At 50.4% G+C, this 21,868-nt stretch overlaps 1 protein-coding gene across 1 annotated transcript in view; it reads left to right on the top strand.

Annotated features, from left to right (window-relative positions):
• The first annotated feature begins 802 nt into the window (after positions 1-802).
• Positions 803-21,868, top strand: part of WDR26 (WD repeat domain 26) — a 47,048-nt gene continuing 25,982 nt past the window's right edge. The window contains exons 1-3 of the mRNA XM_040430567.1: positions 803-1,245; positions 11,204-11,303; positions 11,487-11,543. Of these exons, the coding sequence (XP_040286501.1) occupies positions 956-1,245; positions 11,204-11,303; positions 11,487-11,543 (447 nt within the window). The 5' untranslated portion in view covers positions 803-955. The remainder of the gene's footprint in view (positions 1,246-11,203; positions 11,304-11,486; positions 11,544-21,868) is intronic.

A 21,868-nucleotide genomic window follows, 5' to 3' on the forward strand; every position in this document is an offset into this window, starting at 1 on the left:
AACGCCGCAAAATGAGAGGCAAAAAAAAAGAGTTAATAAAAGTGAAGCAATAGAAGGGGTCCCGAGAGAATCGAGCCCGTGTGTCGCTACGTCAGCAGTTACGGCTCTCAAAAACGGGGAGGAAAAAAAAAAGAAAAAAAAAAGAAAAAAAAAAGCTGCATTTGGAAGGGGTTGTAAATAAAGTTGCAAAACTTCAAACTAGGATTAAAAAAAAAAAAAAAGTACTCCCATGAAGATGGACAACCCCTTTAAGGAGCAGCAGCAGCCACTACTGCCACACAGATGCTGGGAGTCGTAGTCCTCCCAAGAACAACTGTCAAAACAAAGGCTTTGTGGCTCTCACTACTTCCCCAGGGAGGCCGCCGCAGTACTACAAGTCCCGGCATGCCCCGCGCAGACAGCTGATTCCGGTCCGGACCGCCCCGGTTTCGTCGCAGCCGCTCGCACTCCCTCAGCCCCGGCAGCCGTCAGTGGCGCCCCCGCCCGGACTGAGGCCCGGTGACGCCGCGTTGTTTTTGTTATTGTCGTTCCCCGGGTCCCCTCCTCCTGCAGAGCCGGAAGTGAGCGCTCAGCCTCTATAGGCATTTCCGGTGACGTCACGGCTTGGACTCCATTAGTGCCGCAGCTGAGGGGGAAGCCGCCTGTGACAGCCCCGGAGCCGCCGAGCAGCGGCCGCGGATCTTCCCCCCTCCCTCCTCCTCCCGTTCCCCGCTTCCCTCCCCACCTCCACACCCCGGGAGGGGGACGACGCGGTGTCCTCTCTCCTCAGCCACCAACCACGGCCGCTCTCGGTGAGGAAACTCTGGCCTCCGCTTCCTCCTCGGACTCGGACACCGGCCGAGCGACCCCTCCCCCGCGGAAGAAGCTCCGAGCCTCGGAGGAGGCGGCGGCGGCAGGAGAAGCGGCGGCAGCTCAATCGGTCATTCCCGGCGGTAGAGGAGCCAGCGGGGGGAACATGCAAGCCAACGGGGCAGCGGCTGGGGCGGGGGGCTCGGGCGGACAGGAGCCGGACAGCGGCGCCCCCTCCTCCCCCTCCTCACAGAACGGGGAGGCCTCGTCCTCCGGTACCGGCGGGGAGCAGGCTCACTCTAACGGTCTCCTCAGCACCAGCAACGGGGCCTCGTCCTCCTGTGCCGCCTCCAGCACCGCCGAGCAGCCGGGCCTGAAGAAGAAGAAGCGGCTGAGCCAGGCCGACGAGGACGTCATCCGCCTGATCGGTCAGCACCTGCACGGCCTGGGCCTCAAGTGAGTGTCTGCGGGGGAGGAGGGCCTATGTCGCGATATATCGGTCTCTTGCGTCGCCATATTGTCGTCCTGTTGATGTGTAGGGGTTCGCCTTTAGCGATGCAGCCGCTCCTAGACTGTCGTGTGTGTGTGTGACGTCAGGCGTTGACGACATGTCGGGATGTAAACAGGAGGCGAGAGGGACTCTCCTGGCTCAGAGGAGGGGGCAGCGCCGAGACTACAACGCCCAGCATGCCGGGGGTCGTAGTTGCTGCAGCAGGGTGCTGACAGTCTGATGGTAAAGGAGTTATAGGTGGTAGATCGGTGACGTCACTAGTGTGGGCATCCTGATGTAGTGTGTGACGTCATACTCTGTAAATACATTGTTTACTGTCTGCACTGCCCCCTATGGACAGGATCAGAAGAGGAGGGTCTGTTCATGGCTGTCAGGGGTTTTCTCTGCATCTTTCTGACTGTGCCCCCCCCCCCCTCTGCATCTTTCTGACTGTGCCCCCCCCCCCTCTGCATCTTTCTGACTGTGCCCCCCCCCCTCTGCATCTTTCTGACTGTGCCCCCCCCTCTGCATCTTTCTGACTGTGCCCCCCCCTCTGCATCTTTCTGACTGTGCCCCCCCCTCTGCATCTTTCTGACTGTGCCCCCCCCTCTGCATCTTTCTGACTGTGCCCCCCCCCCTCTGCATCTTTCTGACTGTGCCCCCCCCCCCCCGCATCTTTCTGACTGTGCCCCCCCCCCCCCGCATCTTTCTGACTGTGCCCCCCCCCCCCCCTCTGCATCTTTCTGACTGTGCCCCCCCCCTCTGCATCTTTCTGACTGTGCCCCCCCCCCTCTGCATCTTTCTGACTGTGCCCCCCCCTCCTCTGCATCTTTCTGACTGTGCCTCCCCCCCTGCATCTTTCTGACTGTGCCTCCCCCCCCTGCATCTTTCTGACTGTGCCTCCCCCCCCTGCATCTTTCTGACTGTGCCCCCCCCTCTGCATCTTTCTGACTGTGCCCCCCCCCCCCTGCATCTTTCTGACTGTGCCCCCCCCCCCGTATCTTTCTGACTGTGCCCCCCCCTCTGTATCTTTCTGACTGTGCCCCCCCCTCTGTATCTTTCTGACTGTGCCCCCCCCCCCCTGCATCTTTCTGACTGCCCCCCCCCCCCTGCATCTTTCTGACTGTGCCTCCCCCCCTGCATCTTTCTGACTGTGCCTCCCCCCCCTGCATCTTTCTGACTGTGCCTCCCCCCCCCTGCATCTTTCTGACTGTGCCTCCCCCCCCCTGCATCTTTCTGACTGTGCCTCCCCCCCCTGCATCTTTCTGACTGTGCCTCCCCCCCCCCCTGCATCTTTCTGACTGTGCCTCCCCCCCCCTGCATCTTTCTGACTGTGCCTCCCCCCCCTGCATCTTTCTGACTGTGCCTCCCCCCCCCTGCATCTTTCTGACTGTGCCTCCCCCCCCCTGCATCTTTCTGACTGTGCCTCCCCCCCCCCTGCATCTTTCTGACTGTGCCTCCCCCCCCCTGCATCTTTCTGACTGTGCCTCCCCCCCCCTGCATCTTTCTGACTGTGCCTCCCCCCCCCTGCATCTTTCTGACTGTGCCCCCCCCCCCTGCATCTTTCTGACTGTGCCCCCCCCCCTGCATCTTTCTGACTGTGCCCCCCCCCCTGCATCTTTCTGACTGTGCCCCCCCCCTCTGTATCTTTCTGACTGTCCCCCCCCCCCTGCATCTTTCTGACTGTGCCTCCCCCCCCTGCATCTTTCTGACTGTGCCCCCCCCCCCCTGCATCTTTCTGACTGTGCCTCCCCCCCCTGCATCTTTCTGACTGTGCCTCCCCCCCCTGCATCTTTCTGACTGTGCCTCCCCCCCTGCATCTTTCTGACTGTGCCTCCCCCCCCTGCATCTTTCTGACTGTGCCTCCCCCCCTGCATCTTTCTGACTGTGCCTCCCCCCCTGCATCTTTCTGACTGTGCCTCCCCCCCCTGCATCTTTCTGACTGTGCCTCCCCCCCCTGCATCTTTCTGACTGTGCCTCCCCCCCCTGCATCTTTCTGACTGTGCCTCCCCCCCCTGCATCTTTCTGACTGTGCCTCCCCCCCCTGCATCTTTCTGACTGTGCCTCCCCCCCCTGCATCTTTCTGACTGTGCCCCCCCCCCCTGCATCTTTCTGACTGTGCCTCCCCCCCCTGCATCTTTCTGACTGTGCCTCCCCCCCCTGCATCTTTCTGACTGTGCCTCCCCCCCCTGCATCTTTCTGACTGTGCCTCCCCCCCCTGCATCTTTCTGACTGTGCCTCCCCCCCCCTGCATCTTTCTGACTGTGCCTCCCCCCCCTGCATCTTTCTGACTGTGCCTCCCCCCCCTGCATCTTTCTGACTGTGCCTCCCCCCCCTGCATCTTTCTGACTGTGCCTCCCCCCCCTGCATCTTTCTGACTGTGCCTCCCCCCCCTGCATCTTTCTGACTGTGCCTCCCCCCCCCTGCATCTTTCTGACTGTGCCTCCCCCCCCTGCATCTTTCTGACTGTGCCTCCCCCCCCTGCATCTTTCTGACTGTGCCTCCCCCCCCTGCATCTTTCTGACTGTGCCTCCCCCCCCTGCATCTTTCTGACTGTGCCTCCCCCCCCTGCATCTTTCTGACTGTGCCTCCCCCCCCTGCATCTTTCTGACTGTGCCTCCCCCCCCTGCATCTTTCTGACTGTGCCTCCCCCCCCTGCATCTTTCTGACTGTGCCTCCCCCCCTGCATCTTTCTGACTGTGCCTCCCCCCCCTGCATCTTTCTGACTGTGCCTCCCCCCCCTGCATCTTTCTGACTGTGCCTCCCCCCCCTGCATCTTTCTGACTGTGCCTCCCCCCCCTGCATCTTTCTGACTGTGCCTCCCCCCCCTGCATCTTTCTGACTGTGCGCCCCCCCATCCCTCCTCTCTCTCTTTCTGACTGTGCGCCCCCCCATCCCTCCTCTCTCTCTTTCTGACTGTGCGCCCCCCCCATATCCCTCCCCTCTCTCTCTTTCTGACTGTGCGCCCCCCCCCCCATCCCTCCCCTCTCTCTCTTTCTGACTGTGCGCCCCCCCCCATCCCTCCCCTCTCTCTCTTTCTGACTGTGCGCCCCCCCCCCCATCCCTCCCCTCTCTCTCTTTCTGACTGTGCGCCCCCCCCATCCCTCCTCTCTCTCTTTCTGACTGTGCGCCCCCCCCATCCCTCCTCTCTCTCTTTCTGACTGTGCGCCCCCCCCCCATCCCTCCTCTCTCTCTTTCTGACTGTGCGCCCCCCCCCATCCCTCCTCTCTCTCTCTTTCTGACTGTGCGCCCCATCCCTCCCCTCTCTCTCTCTCTTTCTGACTGTGCGCCCCCCCCCATCCCTCCTCTCTCTCTCTTTCTGACTGTGCGCCCCATCCCTCCCCTCTCTCTCTCTCTTTCTGACTGTGCGCCCCCCCATCCCTCCCCTCTCTCTCTCTCTTTCTGACTGTGCGCCCCCCCCATCCCTCCCCTCTCTCTCTCTCTTTCTGACTGTGCGCCCCCCCCATCCCTCCCCTCTCTCTCTCTCTCTCTCTTTCTGACTGTGCGCCCCCCCCCATCCCTCCCCTCTCTCTCTCTCTCTCTCTCTCTCTCTCTCTCTTTCTGACTGTGCGCCCCCCCCCCCCCCATCCCTCCCCTCTCTCTCTCTCTCTCTCTTTCTGACTGTGCGCCCCCCCATCCCTCCCCTCTCTCTCTCTCTCTTTCTGACTGTGCGCCCCCCCCCATCCCTCCCCTCTCTCTCTCTCTCTTTCTGACTGTGCGCCCCCCCCCATCCCTCCCCTCTCTCTCTCTCTCTTTCTGACTGTGCGCCCCCCCCCCATCCCTCCTCTCTCTCTCTTTCTGACTGTGTCATGACTGCGGCCCCTGCGCCCCCTCTGTGGTGTGTGCCGGATGTGACCGGTACCAGTGGATGGCGCTCTGTATAGATCCTATGATATTTGGGCTGTCCATGTGACCGCCCCTCACAGGCCCGCACACTGCAGAGGTCCAGTAATCTGGAATCCTACAGATCAGCGGTCTCCTGCACCAGCATGCTGACTGCCTCCCATGGCTGGCCATACAGTGAGAGACACGTGAGGCGGGGGAGCAGCTGACACCCTGCCCGTTGTATGACAAGCAGGTGGTGCCCCCCGATCAGCTGGCAGCGGCCATGTGTGTGCCCGGCCTGAAGTCACTGTCTGTTTATAGAGCGGCTTATCTCTCAGCCGCAGGCCTCGCTCTCGGGTGTCATATGTGCTCCTGTAATGATTAGCCAGTGCCCGTGTCGGGGGCATCACCCTTCTTCCACCCAGGGGCACCGCCGCTGCCACAAGTAGTCCCGGTCTATACCAGGTGACGGGCGCCTGACTGTCATGTGTAAACCCTCCATGTATTGTTTGTGCCGGATTATCAGACTTTCTGGATTATCAGAATGGCAATTTAAAGAGACACCCCCCCCCCCCCCCCCTATATTTATGATGCTGGGTTTTCATGGTGACCAGAGGCATAGACCTGAATAGGAAGAGCTGTGCACCTACAAATCAGCTCGGGGGGGCGGGGGCCCCATTCTCGTGGCCCCCAACTTGTCAGACAGAGGTGTGACTCCCCCTGGAAGGCCGGTGCTGCGGCTGTTGGCACAGTTGAGCCTGGTTTGCACTGCGGTGCTTGCAGCTGCTCTCGTCTTCTTTGTGTCTTCCATCTTGCCTCTGTCTTCTCCTCCTGTCGGGCGGCAGACAAGGGGTTAATGTCCGCCTGCTCTACAAGGCTGATGACGGAGGGTGATGTTTACATCCAGTAGTGCGCTGAGGAAGAGGAGGGCTCACTATTACTCTGCTGACACAAGGGAGGGAGGGCAGCGCTCTGGACGTGGGGGGAGGGGGAGATGCTGGAGGAATCCTCACAACCCCGGGGGTCTCTGAGGGAGTGTAATCTGGAGGTATTACATAACCCCACCGTGATGCCCCTCTGCCTGTTCACTCCCCGGGAGAGGGGGGTCAGCGCTGACCTTTAATGGTCACCTACACATGGCAGTAAACAATGGCAGGCACTGGCGGATTAACCATGAGATGCCTGGGTAATAATGGGCAAACAAGAAGGCACTGAAGCCCCCCCCCCCCCCCCCCAAAACATGAAGAACCATATTGGGCCCCTGTGTGATCAGGTTGTGGTCTGGTGTACTGTACCACCATTAGCCCCCACATTTGGGATCTATACTATACAAAAGATCCGGTTGCAGTTTATTGGTGGTCTCTTCCAGCAGACCGCCATAGTCACTGTGTCCAGCATAGCCAGATAAGGTCACCCCCCCCCCCCCAGATCCCCGCTGTGGATCCAGCGGCTTTCCAGCATAAATGCCTGCTTTTGGACGGAAATGCATCAGATCCCATTAGTCGGTGAGGGTCTGGCTATCCCTCGGGTTGTTCCCTGCGGAACGAGTCGCGTTCTCTAAAGGGGTTTTCCAAGTTTGAAAAAGGGGGTGGGGGGATCGGATCGGGCCGGACCTGTGGAAGGAAGCGTACTTACCTGCTCCCCACTGCAGGGTTCGGCTCCTTTGGCCCCTAGCTGCCAATGACATGCTGCCGTCCTGCGTGTCAGCATCCGGTTTGACAGGGCTGATGTGGCCCCTGGCAAGCCAGATGTGGATATCCTCTGGATAGGTCATCAGTATCTGATTGGTGGGGGTCCGACACCTGGGACCCTCCGCTGATCAGCAGCTGTTTGAGAAGGCTACGGCACTTGTCCAGTAAGCCCGCGACCTTGTGTCTGCTCACCAAGCACAGCGCCGTACGTTTTTATAGTGGCAGTGCTTAGTATTGCAGCTCAGCCCCCATTAGCTTGAATGTGGCTGAGCTGAGTCTAGGTCATGTGACCGATGAACGTGACGGCGCTGGCCTAGGAAAAGCCGGAGAAGGCCGCGGCGCTCACAGGAGAGCTGGGGCCTTCCCAAACAGCTGATCGGCGGGGGTCCCGGGTGTCAGGCCCCCACCAAACCAGATACTGATGATCTATTAAGTCTCAGAAAACCCCTTTAATGTTCTATGTAATGTAGAAAATGTGTTAAAATATAAATATGGGTTGGGGGGGGGGCACAATTTCGCCATTGTTTTGTCAGTTTGGTTTTTACAGTGACCTGTTACCTTTATTGTGTGGTTACAGCGATGCCAAAATTAGGACTTCACTACTGTAAAAAAAATTTATACATATTTTTTTTTTTGTTTTTTTTTACTTTTATGAGCTTAAATGGGTTATCCCATGGTTATTGTAAAAATAAAATCCGACCTCCATATAGGACATGACAATCTCTTTTGAACAAAGCCAGAACCAGCCCTGTACCTCAGGGGCGAGTCCATTCTGCTGCAGCTCTCTCCCGATCACCACTCCAGAGCATGTGCGGCCTTCTCAGTGAGCAGGACAAGGAAATAAGAAAAAGAGCAAACAGCAGGTGGCGCTATACAGATAGATTTTTTTATTGAATGGCTCATTAAAAATATTTAATTACATGCAATTACAAAAGAATTCAGATCCAGGTGCTGGTTTGAAAAATGGAAAATATTTTTACATGGAACCACCCCTTTAACTATATATACCTGTGAGGGTGTTGGAAAATGATGAATGAAAATAGGGGTGTTTCGATTTTAATTATTTTTATATAGTTGTTAAACTATATTTTCATTGGTCCCACAAGAGAACTTCATTTGACTTTGTACCATACTTCTTGTACTACAGTGTATTGGGCTTTTACGGTTGTCTTATTACAGGGGGTAACAGGAGTACTGAGATGGGAAGGTGGGGGGATCTTCATTAGGCCCTGCCTGCCATGAGAAAAGCCTGATATCCTGCAGTGCTGCTATTGGGGGACCGAGGGAGCCTTCTCCCAGTCTCTAACCACTCAGTGATTGCTATTGACCGCAGCATATGAGAGGTTGAACCAGGGCGGTTTGAGTCAAAGCTACTGACTTCAGCCTAAAAATGGTAATATTGTATAATTAAGTTATTAACTTTCATCTAAATTTAGAAATGTTAATTATTATTATTATTATTATTATTATTATTTTTTTTTTTATGTTCTATCAATCTAAGGCCCTTATTTATCAAACACTGTGATAAGGAGAGTGTTCTAGTGGTGATAGATAATCAGTTCTCACCTCTCCTGTGTTCTCTACTGTCCTTATACTATATAGAGTGATAAGCAGGGTGTTTCTAGTGGTGATAATCAGTCCTCACCTCTCCTGTGTTCTCTCCTGTCCTTATACTATACACAGTAATAAGCAGAGTGTTCTAGTGGTGACAGATAATCAGTCCTCACCTCTCATGTGTTCTCTCCTGTCCTTATACTATACACAGTAATAAGCAGAGTGTTCTAGTGGTGACAGATAATCAGTCCTCACCTCTCCTGTGTTCTCTCCTGTCCTTATACTATACACAGTAATAAGCAGAGTGTTCTAGTGGTGACAGATAATCAGTCCTCACCTCTCCTGTGTTCTCTTCTGTCCTTATACTATATACAGTGATAAGCAGAGAATCAGTCCTCACCTCTCCTGTGTTCTCTCCTGTCCTTATACTATACACAGTGATAAGCAGGGTGTTCTAGTGGTGATAGATAATCAGTTCTCTCCTGCCCCTTGAACTGGTTATCTTCATGCTGCTCCGAGGCCCTTAGTTACATTACCTGACACTGCTGCACATGCTCAGTAGTGAAGACTAGAAGAAGTTCACCCCTGGGCATGTCTACAGTTTTCTCAGCACTGGTAGAACAGGAAGACAGTATTAAAGGGCGTGTGTGTGTGTGGAAACAATCCTCCTTACCTGCTTCCCGCCGCTCTGGTCCTCCAGCTCCTGTGTCCATCTTCCAGTCCGCAGCCTGTTTAATTCGGCCCGGCACAGGCGTGATCATCTGCTCCACTGCAGGCAAGAAGTGGCTTCAGCAGTGATGTCTCTTGTGGACAAGTCTGAATCTAGTCATTGGCTGCAGTGGAACAGATGACCATGCCCATGACAGAGAGGAAGTAAACAAGCTGCAGACCAGAAGATACATGGGAGCCAGTGTGCAGGATCGGCAGATAGCGGAGGCAGGCTGCGGGTGGCACAACAGTCCAGGAGGATCAAGTGGAGTATGTGGTGCTAGTTATCCTGGCAAGGATGGTTGTACACGCAGATCACGGTGGCTGTCCTGACACCGGTACCCTCCTAGAGCTATGTAGTGATAGAAGACCCTGGTGGGCTCCTGCCTAGCAGTAGTGGGGTTACCTTTGGTGTTGAGTGTTCTGGCAGGGTGCAAGGCAGGAGTATGAATGCCGATTGAGTCTGAGACTAGGTAGTTGATGCAAATAAAGTCCGTCTCTACTAAAGTGCAGAATAGGAGTAGTAGTACACCTAACAGTATCGAGGCATAATTCCAACAGCAGTTCGCAGTGCAATTCTTCCCAGTAGCAATGTATGGATAGCAGCAATCTCTGTGCAGAATCTTTAGGCCTTGAGGTTTTTGGTATAGATTCTGTAATTCACAGACTGAGGGGTACAGATGTAAGACACGGCTGCCCAAACCGTCTGGGTGTGGAAGGAAGGGTGCGTGAGAAATGTTCTCTGCCATAAACGTGCACAATACCTTGCTGACTGACCCCAATGCACGGCCTTGCAGATTCTGGACCTTGCCGTCTGCTTAAGTAGTTATAGTCTCAGAGATGATGGTTCTGAGGAGCTCACACAACAAAGGACTGGAACTCCCTCTAACCACGGTGGACCGAGGTCCATCTCCTGGTGACCTAAAAGGGGCGGAGTCAATGTGTTTAAAGGGAATGGTGTCATCAGAAAATTACCTATGGTTTAAATTGCGTTAAGCATTTTTGATATTTTGAATTTTCCATGTGACCTCCTATATTTAAACAAAACCCATACAATCCTGCAGTTTTTTTCGCATTGGCGCCACTTCTTGGTCAGTACAGAGCACTTTACTGCAGTTACCTGCTTATCTGTCATTCTAATCCTGCCTGTAATGATACCACCTCTGTGTTTAGATAAGCCAGGATCCACCATTCACGATAGGTGATTGTCAAAGCTACTCTATGCACAGGGCATGCCTGGAAGTCGATGAGGTCCCCCTCCTGACCATAAAGCAATTTTCTTAATGCTTTCTAAATTCTGTAAAGAACAGATCAGGCAAGATGGCCGCTCCCGTAATCCTGTTCAGGGACTAGAATAAAACCTTTGTAATCAGAAATACGAGAAGGAAAAAAAACAATTGTCACTGACAAAAATTTTGTTGACACATTTTTTAACTCTGACCTATCCATACAATACTATTGAGTAGGCTAATATAGCAAAAAAAAAAAAAAAATTATATAAAAATTCCTACATTACAATATGACAAACCTTCAGACTTCACAGCACTGGGTTCAACAGCAGAGCCCTCCAACCCCAGCCAGTGCAGGAGAGTGTCAGCTGTGTGGTACAGCTGCAGCTGCCGCGCATGGAGCCCGCGCCATGGTGTCCCCGCACACATGTATGGCCGATGTTGCTATGCGATAAATATTGGAATGCATGGTGTCCTTTCCATCGCTTCAGGGGCTTTTGTTTTGGAGATGGCAGCGGGTCCCAGGGGCATGTAACATTGGTGGGGTATCCCAGCAATATGCCATGTCCCAGATTGGCCGACCCACTTTAAAGGTGACGTGCGGTGGTGCATTACACACTCTCTATATAATCAGCGCTCTGACTATTTTTGTGGCTTTGTGATCTATCAAGATCAACTATTTTTTGATGGGGGGCGGCGGGTATTGCACAATGAATGTGTCTCTGTGCAGCGACCAGAAAGTGGTTGCAGTATGTTCGGTGACACTCCAGTCAGGGTTGAAATTTAAAAACCAAAAACCCTACCTTGGGCATCTAGAGTTGTGCTGAGGCGAGCTGTGTCCGTCCGTGTGCATGCTGCAGCCCATGTCGTGGGTCCCGGTAAGTGGAGCGGCTTCTGACACTGTGTCTCTCTTGCAGCCAGACGGTTGATCTCCTCATGCAAGAATCAGGATGCCGGTTAGAGCACTCATCTGCTACCAAATTCCGCAACCATGTCATGGAAGGGGAGTGGGATAAGGTAATGATGCCACTCCGTTACTCCTTTCATAGTAGGTCCTGGTCAGGGGTGCACAGTGTTTCGTGTCAGAGCAGCTTCGTACGGATCCCGTGTTTGAAATAATGAGGACTTTTCTTGACTGATGTGAGGATTTTTTTTTCTTTCCATCCAGTGTCTTAAGATGATTTGCTTTGATCTTTTCAGGCAGAGAACGATCTGAACGAGCTGAAGTCTTTGGTGCACTCTCCTCACGCCGTATTGGTAAGAAGCCTTCAATGTCGTGTCCTACGTCTTGTGAGAACGCGCTATGTGTGGCCATCGCTCTTCTGTTGGTTGCATGGGGAGGGGGGGGTTAATGCAGCTATCGCTGTGGTATGCCGATCATTCGGTTTTGCATGTCTGTATAGATTTGATGTATGGATTTTATTTTTTTTCCTCCTAAGTTAAAGGGGTTCTCCTGGACTGAAATATTGAAGATCTATCCTTAGGGTGGGTCATCAGATTGATTCGGCTTCCGGCACCCAGCTGAACACTTGTTTGCAGGATCTTCGGTGCTGAAAACTGGCTCCAGAACTGCACCGCTCTAGCGCTGTGTAGAGGCCTGATCAGCCCTGACCGTTTACGGACTCCAGCGCCTGCAAACAGCTGACCAGCAGGGTGCTGGAAGTCAGACCGCCGCCCATCTGTTATTGATGACCTATCTTGAGGATTGAGTACTTCAGTCCTGGAAAACCCCATTCACACGTGCATGCAGAACGGAATTGCGGACCCATTCATTCCTATGGGGCAGCACGATGTGCTGCCTGGACACAGAATTGCGGGTCCGCACTTCCGTTCTGCAAAAAAAATAGCACATGTTCTTGTCCGCAATTGCGGACAAGAACAGGCATATTCTATTAGTGCCGGCAATGTGCGGTCCGCAAAATGCGCTTTCCATGTTTTGCGGAACCGCACAACACGTTGCGGACGTGTGAATGGATCCTAAAGGGCATCTGTCAGTAGATTTGTCCCTATGACACTGGCTGACCTGTTACATGTGCGCTTGGCAGCTGTAGACATCTGTGTTGGTCCCATGTTCCTATGTGCCCGCACTGCTGAGAAAAATGATGTTTTATTATATGCAAATGAGCCTCTAGGAGCAACGGGGGCGTTACCGTTACACCTAGAGGCTCTGCTCTCTCTGCCGCTGCTGTACCCTCTGGACTTTGACAGGCCCAGGCAGTGAAAGCGTCATAATGCGTCGCCCTTTCAAAGTGCAGAGGGCGCAGCAGTTGCAAAAAGAGCAGAGCTTCTAGGTGTAATGGCAACGCTCCCGTTTCTCCTAGATTTATTTGCTTATATTAACATGCAAAAGATCAGCGAGAATGGGAGCAGACCTACAAAAGGAAGCATACTTACCTGCTTTCTGACATTGGCTCCTGGTTCCTGCGCTCTCCAGCCACCACTGCTCCTCCTCTCAAGTCCCTGGATGTAAACTTCCGGTTTGGCGCAGCTGCAGCGGTGACTTTCTCCTCTACTGTCATTATGGATCCATGATTGGCTGCAGCAGCATCAAACTGAAAGTTTACATCCAGGGGACATGAGCGGAGAGCAGGAGCCAGGCAGCAGGTAAGATAGATAGATATATTCGAATTATATATATATTTTTTTGGGTCTTTGTTTCCTGGACCCCACGTCAACATTGCTGGAGTCCGGTAACGGGAGACTGGTGGGCGACCCAGGGAAATGTCAGCACAGAAGCGGCAGGTGATACAGCGGGAATCGACCATCTTTTCCACTGATGGCCAAACGTTGCCCAGTGTGAACATGCCCTTGAATCAACTGTCAGATGTGGAAACGCTAATCTGTCGACTGATCTCCTCTGTTATGTAGACATTAAAATTGTTTTGATTGGACAGCAACAATGCTGTCGCTGCTCTGCCGACCTGTAGAAAATCTGCCTGTCGTTGAGCCCTTAGGTTCCATTCACACGTCCGTGGTGTGTTGCGGACCCGCAACACACCCGTCCGGCACCCCTATAGAAATGCCTATTCTTGTCCGCAAGCTGCGGACAAGAATAGGACATGTTCTATCTTTTGCGGAGTTGAAGATCGGGCCGTGATCCGCAAATTCGGATGCGGACAGCACACTGTGTGCTGTCCGCATCCATTCCATCCCCATAGAAAATGAATGGGTCCGCACCCGTTCCGCAAAATTGCGGAACGGATGCGGACCCATTTGCGGACGTGTGAATGGAGCCTTAATCTCGCAGGATTGTAAAAACCTTTCAGGGCTTATTCAGATGGCAGTGTGCTGGACACGGTCCGTATGATTCTGCAGGCGATTGTTGGGAAGATAGCGTGCTTGCTAGTGGCAGAGATCTCCGCTATTACATGCAGCGATCTCCTCCACAGCAGGGGGAGGAGCGACCGTCCACTGCACCTCCCCCATGCTGTCTAGTTATTTGCCGGCAGCAGATTGTGCTGTCTAATCGCAATCTGCTGCCGGCAAGTCTCGATCTTTCAGCATGCAGAAAGATCACAATCGCCTGATGAACGAGCTCTTGCAGGATCGCGCAGGGCAAAGGCTCTTTTATTTACCAGAGGACACTGCCCGGCGGAGGCTTCCACCCAGCAGTGTGTTGGTGACGTCACCGGCTCTGATGGGCGGGCTTTAGTGCTTCCCTAGGCGTTTTACCGGCCAGAGCAGCGCTAAAGAGAGCCCTGTTTGTCACCGCAGCTCCAGAAACTGCCTTTGCCCTGCACGATTCAGTGCAGGGCAAAGGAGAGCATTGGGGCACGAACTGCTCCGATGCTCAAGTCAGGTGGGCTGCCTGGGTGAAAATGGGCCCTTTAAATGGATAAATGACACGTTTTCCTGAACCTTTTCCCATAAAACTATACATCAATCTGCTCAGCTCCTCCTGCTCTCTAAGAGGCTGCCTGTATCTTAAATTGCGTTTTCATGGTGACAGGTTCCCTTTAAGTCTGCCAAACCTTGATTTATGGGGAATCTGAAGAGTACAGCCCTAATGTGAACAGTCTTAGGGTCCATTCACACGTCCGCAGTGTTTTGCAGGTCCGCAAATTGCGGATCCACAAAACATTGGGCTGGCACCCCAATAGAAATGCCTATTCTTGTCCGCAGCTGCGGACAAGAATAGGACATGTTCTATTTTTTTCGGAGCCACGGACCGGAAGTTCAGGGCCGCGAATGCGGACAGCACACTGTGTGCTGTCCGCATCTTTTCCGGCCCCATTGAAAATGAATGGGTCTGGATCCGTTCTGCAGCATTGCTGAACGGATCTGGATCCATTTTGCGGACGTCTGAATGGACCCTTATTTTGTTTCCTTCAGTCCGAAATTCCAAGTGAACCCAGCACTGTTCATGCAGAGGGTCAAATCGCCGTATTTGGTCGCTCATACTGTGCACGTGGACTCCATGCCGTTCTCTGCTTGCACCCTATTAAATTATAAAAATGTCTGAGGAAAGGGCCCGAGTCCTTGTGAGGCTGTTTGTTTCCATCGGAGGTTCCACTCCCTTTCATGAAGCATTTTTCTGTCAAAACCATGAAATCCCAGTGAACTCCATTATGAGTCAGAGGTTTTTGGTATCTAGCAGAACATAGTGGCTTCCGTAAATAATTGTAGCCATGATGCAGATGTGAAGGTAGCCTTATAGACAGCTAACTTATCACCTTCACAGTTATGATGTGCAGAACTGTGAATACACCTCTGGAGTATAATACAGGATGTAACTCAGGATAAGTAATGTATGTACACAGTGACTGCACCAGCAGAATAGTGAGTGCAGCTCTGGAGTATAATACAGGATGTAACTCAGGATCAGTAGAGGATAAGTAATGTATGTACACAGTGACTCCACCAGCAGAATAGTGAGTGCAGCTCTGGAGTATAATACAGGATGTAACTCAGGATCAGTACAGGATAAGTAATGTATGTACACAGTGACTGCACCAGCAGAATAGTGAGTGCAGCTCTGGAGTATAATACAGGATGTAACTCAGGATCAGTACAGGATAAGTAATGGATGTACACAGTGACTCCACCAGCAGAATAGTGAGTGCAGCTCTGGAGTATAATACAGGATGTAACTCAGGATCAGTACAGGATAAGTAATGTATGTACACAGTGACTGCACCAGCAGAATAGTGAGTGCAGCTCTGGAGTATAATACAGGATGTAACTGAGGATCAGTACAGGATAAGTAATGTATGTACACAGTGACTGCACCAGCAGAATAGTGAGTGCAGCTCTGGAGTATAATACAGGATGTAACTTAGGATCAGTATGCGGGGGTCTTGGTCTTGATCTTCTGCCGGTTTGTTACCTAGTTGGTGGATTCGGTAGCCGTGCAGGTAGATGATGGATCTTCTGCCTTCTCTTGTCTTTTGGTGTAATGTGAATTGGCTGCTGAAGTTTCCAGCGATGTTCACTGAACGCTCCCTTTGTGCGCTGCTTTCATTCATTGCACAGTGCAGATGTGTAGAGGAGATTCTAGTCACCCGGCACATGAGGTCACCCACAGGGGCGAACAGGTGACAATCACAAAAGAAAAGCACAGGGTTTGACATGGAAACCTTTTTTTACAACCTGTATATAGGACTATAATGGAGACTGTGGAGCGAGAGACTGGGCATCACCGTGGCTTTGATCCTCCACCGATCCTGAGAACATGTGAGCGGCAGAGCTGCTTTACTGCTCTATCCCAACCACCCAGCAGTGCAGAGAATCGTAGCTTGCTCCGCTCACTTAAAGGGGTCCTCTCACTTCAGCAAATGGCACTTACTAATGTATTGTGATTGTCCATATTGCCTCCTTTGCCGGTTATACGCTGCTTGTATCTAGTACCTGCACACTGTAGGAAAAGGTGCCGGCCTATCAGCACTGCCACGTTCCCAGCGACAAGAGAGACCAGTGCTTTTTCCTGTTGTGTGCAAGCACGACCACCACTGCTGGGTTACAGGGTGGTCGTAACGCCTGGGTACGAGCACTGTATAATGTGATGGAAAACATTATCCATATTACCTCCTTTGCAGGCTGGATTAATCACAATACATTAGTAAGTGCCTTGTATTAAAGGGGTTGTCTCATCTTGGACAATGAGGGTATTTTGCAGATCGCGATATCATTACATTCAGCTGACCTAGGCCTTCATGTGACTGTTTTACGGTCTGAGGTGGAGCAGCTTTAAGTCCTTCGGAGCTTGGCTCATGAATGATGAATTATTGGGTCTTTGGTCCCTACTATCTGATCGGTTGGATTTTAGCAAGTCCCTGGCTGTGTCACACCATTGCTAGAGATCGTGGTACCATGTTAAAGGGGTATTCCGGTTTTAAAAAGTTATCCCCTCTCCACAGGGTTAGGGGATGAGAATTAGATGGGTGGGAGCCTGACCACTGGGACCCCTACAATCACAAGAACGGGGGTCCCGTACCTCTACCTAAATGGAGCAGCTGTTCGAGCGTGCCCCTTCATTCCTTCTGTACTCTGCCTTCAGCAGTCACATAGAGGGATAGATGAAGCCGCTCGGGGCACGCTCCACCAACCGCTCCTTTCATTTCGGGGTACTTGATACTGCAGGGGTCCTAGTGGTCTTATCCCCACTGATCCTATAGATGGGGAGGGAATAACTTGAAGATTTGTCTTTGGGCTGCTATGATGGGTGATCCTTTATTGTGCGGCTGAATTTCCACTGCAGGTTCATCATTGCAGAGGGTGAAATCCGCAGCACAAACCAACACTCTGCCGACATAAGGTCCACAATGTAGGCCAATTTCCACGGTGGATTTATACGCAGTGCGAGGAGGCGATTAAACAAGTGAACGCTTGCTGGTCGCTGATCACATCTTTTGTGCTGATGCTAGTCCCCTTACCCTTAAAGCCATTTTCTGTATTTGCATTTTTCGTATTTTTTATTTTTTTTCCTCTACTCCTTCAAAGGCCACAACTTTTTTTATTTTTGCGTTCACATCGCTGCTTGAAAAAATATTTTCTTTGCATCTCAATCTCTATCATATTCTGACACCTATACCCAGGGCTGAGGAGTCGGAGTCGGGGGAAATTTTGGGTACCTGGAGTCGGAGTCGGCAAACAATGCACCGACTCCTACTAAATTTAGATTGGAATAAAAAAAAAAAAAGCAAGTTTAAATGTCCCAATTCACAAAAAGTTATAATTAATGACTTCTCTACTGTAAGAATAAAGGCCAATGCATGCAGTGCCTCACGTAACCGCAAAACGAACACGTTAAGTGACCGTGAAGAAGCTTTTCATGTGCTTCACTATATGGCACGCAACGCACAATTAGGAGCTGCAATACTTATACTTTCCATTGTGTTGTGTTCCGCTGTTACAGGGAACGCAGCGTCCATGTGTAACCTAGCCTCTCACTGATAAGGGATTAAGTAAATATGTTTTTTGCAGGACTAGAGACTTGTATAAGTGAAGGGAATGGATAGTCAATAGCTCAAGACTGAAGCTGTAAAACATTGGAAAAACTGCTGTCATTCAGCTAAGGCTATAAAAACTTGTAAACTCTGATTGTTAGCTTAAACTTTAAACATGACTATGGGATTCTCCTAGGAAAATCATGTTTTAGAATAAATGCCCCTTCCTGGATCCTCCCACTGCCCGATCTTCAGCAGAAGATCAGCACACAAAGGAGAAAGCAGCTTCCCAGCCAGTAGTCCTGTGGTAGGTTGCGTTTCTTTCCCTCAAGGAATGTATAAAATACATTCGCATATTAATACAGAGGAGTCTGAGTTGGAAGTACATAAAACTGAGGAGTCTGAACATTTATCTACCGACTCCACAGCCCTGGTTATACCGGGCGACCTGCATTTTTTTGCTAACATTTTAGGTTAATAGGACTTTTCGATCACTTTTTTTTTATTGTTTTCCTGGGGGAGGTGATGCCACCAAGAAATGACAATTTGGTCATTTTTGATTTACTTTCCATTACAAACCAAATTCAGTTCTGCCGCTCACGTTATCTTCACTCTCCGGGTCAGATCACAGCAATACCAAATTTTGATTTACCCGTATGTAGTTTTTCTTGTGTTTTTAATACTTTAAAAAGTTAAAATAAGAATTTGGGGGGTTGAGAAACACTTTTAACAACTTAAGGGCTCGTGCACCCTAACGTTTTTTTTCTTTCAGTGTCAGTGTGTGTTTTTTTTTTTTTTCTTTCAGACCGTATGCGGAACCATTCATTTAATGGGTCTGCAAGAAAAACTGAAGTTATTCAAAGTGTATTCTGTTTCCGAACGTCCGTTCCACAAAAAAAAAATAGAACATGTGCTATTATTGTCCGCGTTACGGACAAGGATAGTAGTGTTCTATTAAGGGTCAACCTTTCCGTTCCACAAAATACGGAATGCACACGGACGTCATCCGTATTTTTTGCAGATCTGTTTTTTGCGGACCGCAAAATAAATACGGTTGTGTGCTAGAGCTCTAATGCTGTACTGATAAATGCATTTATATTTTATTAGTGCGGGCATTTTGGTAAATGGTCTTTATTAAATTTTTAGTTTCAAAAGTCATTTACTTGGGTTTTAGCATCAGAAAGTAAATGAATAAGCAAAAAAAATCATAATACATTTTGCGTTATAAAGGGTAACAAACACAAGGTAAAAAAAAAATCATGGATAAAAACATAAGTAAAGGGGAAAATCTAGTAACATTTCAAGAATGAAACAACGAAATAAACATTGGAGTACAGTGAGGATTGTAAATCATTATATATATATATAGTCAGGTCCATAAATATTGGGACATCGACACAATTCTAACATTCTTGGCTCTATACACCACCACAATGGGTTTGAAATGTAACGAACCAGATGTGCTTTACCTGCAGACTGTCAGCTTTATTTTGAGGGTATTTACATCCAAATCAGGTGAACAGTGCAGGAATTACAACAGTTTGCATATGTGCCTCCCACTTGTTAAGGGACCAAAAGTAATGGGACAGAATAATAACTTTCACTTTTTAATACTTGGTTGCAAATCCTTTGCAGTCAATTACAGCCTGAAGTCTGGAACGCATAGACACCACCAGACGCTGGGTTTCATCCCTGGTGATGCTCTGCCAGGCCTCTACTGCAACTGTCTTCAGTTCCTGCTTGTTCTTGGGGCATTTTCCCTTCAGTTTTGTCTTCAGCAAGTGAAATGCATGCTCAATCAGATTCAGGTCCGGTGATTGACTTGGCCATTACATAACATTCCACTTCTTTCCCTTAAAAGACTCTTTGGTTGCTTTTGCAGTATGCTTTGGGTCATTGTCCATCTGCACTGTGAAGCGCCGTCCAATGAGTTCTGAAGCATTTGGCTGAATATGAGCAGATAATATTGCCCGAAACACTTCAGAATTCATCCTGCTGCTTTTGTCAGCAGTCACATCATCAATAAATACAAAAGAACCAGTTCCATTGGCAGCCATACATGCCCACGCCATGACACTACCACCACCAGGCTTCACTGATGAGGTGGTATGCTTAGGATCATGAGCAGTTCCTTTCCTGCTCCATACTCTTCTCTTCCCATCACTCTGGTACAAGTTGATCTTGGTCTCATCTGTCCATAGGATGTTGTTCCAGAACTGTGAAGGCTTTTTTAGATGTCGTTTGGCAAACTCTAATTTGGCCTTCCTGTTTTTGAGGCTCACCAATGGTTTACATCTTGTGGTGAACCCTCTGTATTCACTCTGGTGAAGTCTTCTCTTGATTGTTGACTTTGACACACATACACCTATCTCCTGGAGAGTGTTCTTGATCTGGACAACTGTTGTGAAGGGTGTTTTTTTTACCAGGGAAATAATTCTTCGGTCATCCACCACAGTTGTTTTCCGTGGTCTTCCGGGTCTTTTGGTGTTGCTGAGCTCAGCGGTGCGTTCCTTCTTTTTAAGAATGTTCCAAACAGTTGTTTTGGCCACGCCTAATGTTTTTTCTATCTCTCTGATGGGTTTGTTTAGTTTTTTCAGCCTAGTGATGGCTTGCTTCACTGATAGTGACAGCTCTTTGGATCTCATCTTGAGAGTTGAGAGCAACAGATTCCAAATGCAAATAGCAACTGGAAATGACCTCTGGACCTTTTATCTGCTCATTGTAATTGGGATAATGAGGGAATAACACACACCTGGCCATGGAACAGCTGGGAAGCCAATTGTCCCATTACTTTTGGTCCCTTAACAAGTGGGAGGCACATATGCAAACTGTTGTAATTCCTGCACCGTTCACCTGATTTGGATGTAAATACCCTCAAATTAAAGCTGACAGTCTGCAGGTAAAGCAGATCTTGTTCATTTCATTTCAAATCCATTGTGGTGGTGTATGGAGCCAAAAATGTTAGAATTGCGTCTATGTCCTAACATTTATGGACCTGAGTGTGTATGTATGTTATATATATATATATATATATATATATATATATATATTCAAAAAAAATAAAGGGAACACAACAATAACACATCCTAGATCTGAGTTAATTAAATATTCTTCTGAAATACTTTGTTCTTTACATAGTTAAATTTGCTGACAACAAAATCACACAAAAAAATAATGGAAATCAAATTTTTCAACCCATGGAGGTCTGGATTTGGAGTCACACTTAAAATTAAAGTGGAAAAACACACTACAGGCTGATCCAACTTTGATGTAATGTCCTTAAAACAAGTCAAAATGAGGCTCAGTAGTGTGTGTGGCCTCCACGTGCCTGTATGACCTCCCTACAACACCTGTGCATGCTCCTGATAAGGGGCGGACGGTCTCCTGAGGGATCTCCTCCCAGACCTGGACTAAAGCATCTGCCAACTCCTGGACAGTCTGTGGTGCAACGTGACGGTGGTGAATAGAGCGAGACATGATGTCCCAGATGTGCTCAATTGGATTCAGGTCTGGGGAACGGACAGCCAGTCCATAGCATCAATGCCTTCATCTTGCAGGAACTGCTGACACACTCCAGCCACACGAGGTCTAGCATTGTCTTGCATTAGGAGGAACCCAGGGCCAACTGCACCAGCATATGGTCTCACAAGGGGTCTGAGGATCTCATCTCGGTACCTAATGGCAGTCAGGCTACCTCTGGCGAGCACATGGAGGGCTGTGCGGCCCTCCAAAGAAATGCCACCCCACACCATTACTGACCCAATGCCAAACCGGTCATGCTGGAGGATGTTGCAGGCAGCAGAACGTTCTCCACGGCGTCTCCAGACTCTGTCACATTTGCTCAGTGTGAACCTGCTTTCATCTGTGAAGAGCACAGGGTGCCAGTGGCGAATTTGCCAATCTTGGTGTTCTCTGACAAAGGCCAAACGTCCTGCACAGTGTTGGGCTGTAAGCACAACCCCCACCTGTGGACGTCGGGCCCTCATATCACCCTCATGGAGTCTGTTTCTGACCGTTTGAGCAGACACATGCACATTTGTGGCCTGCTGGAGGTCATTTTGCAGGGCTCTGGCAGTGCTCCTCCTGTTCCTCCTTGCACAAAGGCGGAGGTAGCGGTCCTGCTGCTGGGTTGTTTCCCTCCTACGGCCTCCTCCACGTCTCCTGATGTACTGGCCTGTCTCCTGGTAGCGCCTCCAT

The sequence above is a fragment of the Bufo bufo genome, chromosome 4 (assembly GCF_905171765.1).
Source record: "Bufo bufo chromosome 4, aBufBuf1.1, whole genome shotgun sequence".
NCBI lineage: Eukaryota > Metazoa > Chordata > Amphibia > Anura > Bufonidae > Bufo > Bufo bufo.